Source organism: Eschrichtius robustus, chromosome 3 (assembly GCF_028021215.1).
Source record: "Eschrichtius robustus isolate mEscRob2 chromosome 3, mEscRob2.pri, whole genome shotgun sequence".
Taxonomy (NCBI): Eukaryota; Metazoa; Chordata; class Mammalia; order Artiodactyla; family Eschrichtiidae; genus Eschrichtius; species Eschrichtius robustus.
The window spans coordinates 139867634-139873633 of record NC_090826.1 but is presented as its reverse complement, the minus strand read 5'-3'; the positions used below and the strand labels follow the sequence as shown (position 1 = coordinate 139873633).

General features: G+C 46.0%; 1 protein-coding gene across 2 annotated transcripts in view; it reads left to right on the top strand.

The window, feature by feature from the left end:
• The first annotated feature begins 432 nt into the window (after nucleotides 1-432).
• Nucleotides 433-6000, top strand: part of STX6 (syntaxin 6) — a 44758-nt gene continuing 39190 nt past the window's right edge. For both annotated transcript variants that reach the window (XM_068541357.1, XM_068541358.1), the window contains exon 1: nucleotides 433-689. In XM_068541357.1, the coding sequence (XP_068397458.1) occupies nucleotides 655-689 (35 nt within the window). In that variant the 5' untranslated portion in view covers nucleotides 433-654. The remainder of the gene's footprint in view (nucleotides 690-6000) is intronic.

Genomic DNA, 6000 nt, shown 5'->3' with positions numbered 1-6000 from the left:
TATCATAGTCAGATAATGTATACGAGCACGCTTTATTGTAAGTCGAAAACGAGATGGATTTCTAAATCAACATGTTATCAAAAATCAAGTATCAAAAGTAGAGGAAAGGTGAAAGGATCGTGCAAAGCAGGTACTACGCGTATCTAGGAAACCCGACGGCCTTTCCCGCAAGGGAACAAGCAGCTCCTCCCCCCGAATCCTGAGGGGCGAGGCGAGAGAAGACCCGCCCTCCCCCTCCACCCCCAAAGCCCCGTCTCCAGGGTCTTGTGACAAGGTGCCCAGGCCCCAATGACAAGGGGCGGGGCCAAGTCTGGTCACGTGAGCATGGGTGCGGAAGTGGGGCGGCGGACGGCGTTCATGACTGGCGGAGGCTGAGCAACCCGGGGGCGGAGCTAGGCGGCCGGACGCGCTGGGAGGAGCCGGGGGAGGGGGCGGCCGCGGGGCCGGGCACCAGAGTCAGGGATTCGGTCTGCCGTGCCGACGAAGTGCTGGACCCGCGGCGGGCCAGTGCACCCCGGCCTACGCGCGCAGAGGCTCCGGGTCCCCCAGGCCGAGGCGCCGGCGGCCGCGCGAGGCGGGTGGGTTGGGCAGAGGGAGGTTCGCTGGGCGCGCTGTGCGCGGAGCAGGCGTGAGGCGGCCGGGGGCCGGGACGCCATGTCCATGGAGGACCCCTTCTTTGTGGTGAAAGGGTGAGTGTCGCCGAGGGCTCCACTGGAGGAGGAGGTGGCCGTGCTGCCTGCCCGCACCTCCCCGCTCTCCTCGCTGTAGGGGGATGGGAGACAAGTAGAGGCTGGCGGGGGGACAGTGGGGACGGCTTAGCCTTGAGGGCCATGATCAAGCGTCCAGAGACATCCCCTCCCCGTCCTACCTGGACTTTGAAACCCGTGCCCCCAATTAAGCCCCTGGGGGGGGTCCCCTTTGGCCTGTGCGCTGCCCTACAACTTATTTGGAGGGGTGGAGGGGTTCAGCAGCTCTGCAGGTGGGAAGGGAGACAGGCGTCCCAGACCAAACTGCAGCTGTAGTGGAGCACGGGGCCCTGCTTCGAAGGGGGAAAAACAGCATCTGGGCAGGAAAAGGGAAATGGCCCTCCTGAGCTTTGTAGTTGGCGAGGACGGGGGTGAGCTCCCATTGTCCATTGAGTTCGGAGCGCTGGCCCGCAGACTGGTGAGACCACAACCTACCCAGAGGCGTCTGAGCACGTTTGCAGGCTGGGAGGCGGGGGCGCGAGGCTCCGGAAGACAACTCAATTCAGTGGGGGAGTTTTTACTGAGTAATGGGAGGGGAGGAAAACAGCCGTTCAAACTCAGTGATGATGTTGGAAGGAAAACAAAATGAAATCAGCCAAACCAAACTTTCCTTAGCTTTCTGTTAGCACCGGGATTTTCCCACAGTGCTAAAGGAAATGAGTGCTTTCTTTTTAACTCCCTGATTTCATCCAGGCTATTTGACAGGTTTCCCCCATTTCTTCTTCTGCCTTTCAGACTAGAACAGCCTTAACTTATTTTTCCCTGTGAGCTGTTGTGACTCCATCTTTGATTGCTCAGTCGTTTGGAGATAGAAACTTTATTTGCACTGTTATGTAGGCTTTATAGCCATTAAACAAATTCAGGAAAGATCGATTCTGTTGTTGTTATAACTTGTCAGCTTTTGTTTTAAATGTCAAACAAACATTAAAATTCTGAGAACTGCAAAGTTCTGGAAAGATCAGTGCTGATAACCATAAAGTGTCCCTTTGCTTTCAACTAGTTGCTGCTAGCTTCCTATTTTTGTAAGGGTAAAAGCTGACCAGTTGCTTGAGTGTGTGTATGTGTTTTAAGGGTTCCTCTCAGAAAATTTAAGTGGTACTTTAGGTGAAATACTTTATTATCAATGATACAGTAAGATATATATATTTTTTAACATTTCCCTAAAAAGATTTTCCTTCACCTGACTTTAATTTAGATGGGAAAATGCTGAGTTTAGATTATTAGTAATATGTGGCTCTCTACCTGGAAAATGTGTTGCTTATTAGAAGGATTGATTTTTAGGGGTTGATTTTTAAATGTGAAAGCTGTGTGTTTTTTCCCTTGAATGAATGTCCTTAATGCTTAGGTTGCAAAGGTTATCTCTGGCAGTGGAGGCCATAGATAATCAGAATTTTTGGTTTCATTTTTAATGGAATTTGTGAAAATGCTAAATTGCTTTGCCATCTTGACTTTTTTTTCCTGCTAGTATCCAATACAGTTTGCCAAGGCTTGCTCACTGATTAGATATCACTGCTTTATTGGAACATTGGCCTGGAGTGTTGGTTGACTTTTACATGGTTTTAGCTCATGTCGGTAAGATGTCAAAACCTTCTGCTAAGGAAAAGTAAAATTAGCTATACGAGTGTCTCCAGATTATGTGTCGGAATATATGGGGAGCCATTCGTGTAGTTCTGTTTATTAAAAGTTTTGAAAGTGCACTGCACAATGTGGAAAATTAAAGATGCCTAAATTGTGGCCTTTAGCCTAGGAGCTGATAGTCTAATCTGAGAAACAGCTCACTCCGGAATTAAGTAGAAATGACAGGTGGAAATGATTAAGTGCAGAAGTGAATCCCACAGATGATTAACTCCCCCAGTAGTTCAGAGAAAGGCATCTCATTAGGAACAGTTATGACTGGAACAGCTTTGGAGGTAGTATAGTAGGTCTTGAATTAAGTTTCGAAGATGGGAGCATTGAGATAATTCAGGCCTGTGTCTCTTCTGGACTCATCAAGAAGAGTCTCTTATTGGTCTTCCTGCTTCCAGTCTCTTTCCTCTTGCATCTGCCTTGCTTCTGTTGGATGAGTGCTCTCCAGAATGCAGGGTGAGCCACACATTCCATTTTACATTTCCTAGGAGACACAATAAAAAGTAAAAAACAGGTGAAGTTAATTTTAATGTCATCGTTAACCTAGTATAGTGAAAATGTTTCAACGTGTGATTAAAGATTACTAAAGAAGATTTGACCCTTTTTGTACTGTCTTCAAAATCTGGTGTGTATTTTTTACTTACAGCACATCTCAATTTGGATACTAAATTTTCATCAGGAACACTTGATCTGTATTTAGAGTTCATTAAACTTACAGTTGGAAAAGTATTCAATAGATTCACATACCCAAATTGTTCCAAATATACTTTAAAAATTTTCGGTAACTGAATTGCGTATCAGTTTTTAAATTTAAAATTGAAATTTAGTCCCACAGTCACACTAGCACGGTTCAGTCACATGTGGCATCCATATTGGGCAGCACAGGTGTAGCTTTTCTAGAACCCAAGCAGGAGTTCCCTACTTAACATCACTGAGTGGCTGCCTGTTGCCTACAGAATAAAAGCTCAACACTTCCTGACCTCCGTGACGTGGCCTTCCTCAACCCTCCGCTCACTCTGCCTGCCCTTAGCACAGAGCTCCAGCTTCACCAGACTCAGTACAGTGACAGTGACCGCAGGACTGGATGCTCTTACCCCACGTGCATCCACTCTGCCTGATGCACCCACTCAGCTTTCAGGATTCAGTGTCAGCATCTCCACTGCCTACAGGAAGTGCTTCCCCTGGCACCTGTAACACATTGCACTCTTCCTCTGGCTGTCTTTCATTATTTGACTGTGAGCTCTGAAGGTTGGAACTGTTTGTTTTTCCTGTATTTCCAGCCCAGCACCTTGAATATATAGCATAAATGTTGAATAAATTCTCTTTGGTGGTTGTGGTTAAGGAGTGGTGGTTCGTGGGTGGGAACACTCCCAGCAAAGGCAGGCATTGTGTGTTTAAAAATCATCAAGGAGAGCATCCCAGGTGCAGTAGGAAGTTTATCTGGAGAAGTAATAATAATAATAGCTAACATTTAAGGGATGCAGCTTCTATGTCAGGCGTCGCATGCTAAGTAAGCACTTTATAAGAATTTTTACTTTATAAGAACAGTTCTGTGGTGTGGGTATTAGCCCCATTTTATACATGAGGAGCTGAGGGAGCACAGAGGGGTTGAGTTACTTCCCCAGGGTCACACAGCTAATAGGTAGTGGACCCAGGATTCAAAATTCAGCTGCCTAGTTCTACTCATACTGTTAACACTTCTACAGGTACATCCACAGGTACAGGTAGAAGAGGGTCGAGAAGAGTCTCTCTCTAAGAGGTCATTGGAGATTTTTTAAGCAGGGAAATGACATGAAATGAGGGTTTCGGGAATATTGATTTGGTAGTAGTGTTGGTTGCATCAGTGTGTAGAAAGATTAAAAAGGAGACCAGGGCTTCCCTGGTGGCGCAGTGGTTAAGAATCAGCCTGCCAGTGTAGGGGACACAGGTTCAAGCCCTGGTCCGGGAAGATCCCACATGCCTCAGAGCAGCTAAGCCCATTCGCCACAACTGCTGAGCCTGCGTTCTAGGGCATGCGAGCCACAACCACTGAAGCCCGTGGGCTTAGAGCCTGGGCTCTGCAGCAAGAGAAGCCACTGCAATGAAGACCCAGTGCAGCCAAAAATAAATTAAATAAATAAAAAATAAAAATAAAAAGGAGACCAGTTCGAAAGCTGTTTTAATTTAAATATGCAATGATTAGTGCCTGAGTGTTCAAAGATCGTTTTGTGAGGTTTTGACACTCTCGATGTCTTCTTGTTCAGAGCAGAATCCCAGAACATGGGAGAAAACTACCACAATTGGGCAGATGTGGCCCTACCTGGCACAGACATTCACAGTGGTATTTTCACTACCAGAACCCCTAGCTCTACTGAATCAACTCAGGCCTGCCCCTAAGTTGTAGTTTGTCTAGTTGACCCTCTCCTGTGTGTTCTCACTGGGTGAGTTTGATTATTCCCATTGTGTCAAGTGGTCCCTGTGTATCTGTGCACATCCTGCACCCCAGTCACTCTGACCCAACTCTCTCCCGTTTGTTTTTCTGTGTTTTCTACTAATTGTTCGACATCCCCCATGCTATGGGGTAGATATCTTCCCCTTTTTTTCTTTTCCTTCCCCCTCCTTAAAAATGCCTTCCTCTTCTTAGCCCTCTTTACTCCTGACTCCGCACAGTCCTTCAGTCCCATGTCCACCTGGTCACCGGGGCCTATCAGTGCATCCCCTGGATATCTCTGGAATCTTCTCTTCCTCTCTGGTTTTGGTTCCTCCACCCTAGTTCATGTCCTTGTCCTCTCCCACCTAAACTCTTGTAAGCAGCTTCTTCAGCAAGCTTCATTTGCACCGCTGCCAGACGTGACCTCGGAGACACGATCAGGTCACAGCTCTATTCGGAATCCTTCATTCTGAAATACCGAGTGTCTGTTTTCTGTGTGCCAGGGGCTAAGGGTACTGCAGTGAACAAATGACATCCCTGTCCTTATGAAGCTTATATTCGAGACAGACAGTAAACAAATGAACGAATATATGGTATGTCAGGTGGTGATAAATTCTGTAAGAAGAACAAAGCTGGGTGTAAAGGGAAAGGAAATGCATGTTCTGGGTGTAGTTTTTCTTTTTATGTGACTTCCGGAGGCAGTGAGGTTTGGTGAAAGAACTGAGCTTTGTTAATCAAGCTGACCCAAGGTTGGGATCTCACTTCTGTCAATTACTTGGTGTAACTTTTGGCACATTAGTTATCCTCTCTGAACCTGTTTCTTTATGTACAAAATTGGCTTAACAATGCCTGCTTTATCGGTTATGAGGATTAAATGAGTTAATGCATGTAAGTTGCCTCAGCACAGTTTGGAGCATATATCAAGTGCTCAGTAAACATTCTCTTTTAACTGTCTATATGTCTCCATCCAAACAGGCTGCCCTTTCTGAGAGGAAAGACCATGTCTTACTGGTTTTGTGTGTGTGTGTGTGTGCATGCGCGCGTGTGCGTGTGCCCGCGCTTTTTTTTTTTTTGAGTAACATTTAAAGTGATATATGCTCATTTTAGAAAACTTAGGAAATAAAAATATAAAAAAGGATTAAAAATTCATTGAAATACCACCATCCAGAAATAATTAGTTAAAATTTTGGTGTTTTTTTAATCTGTTTCTATTAACAG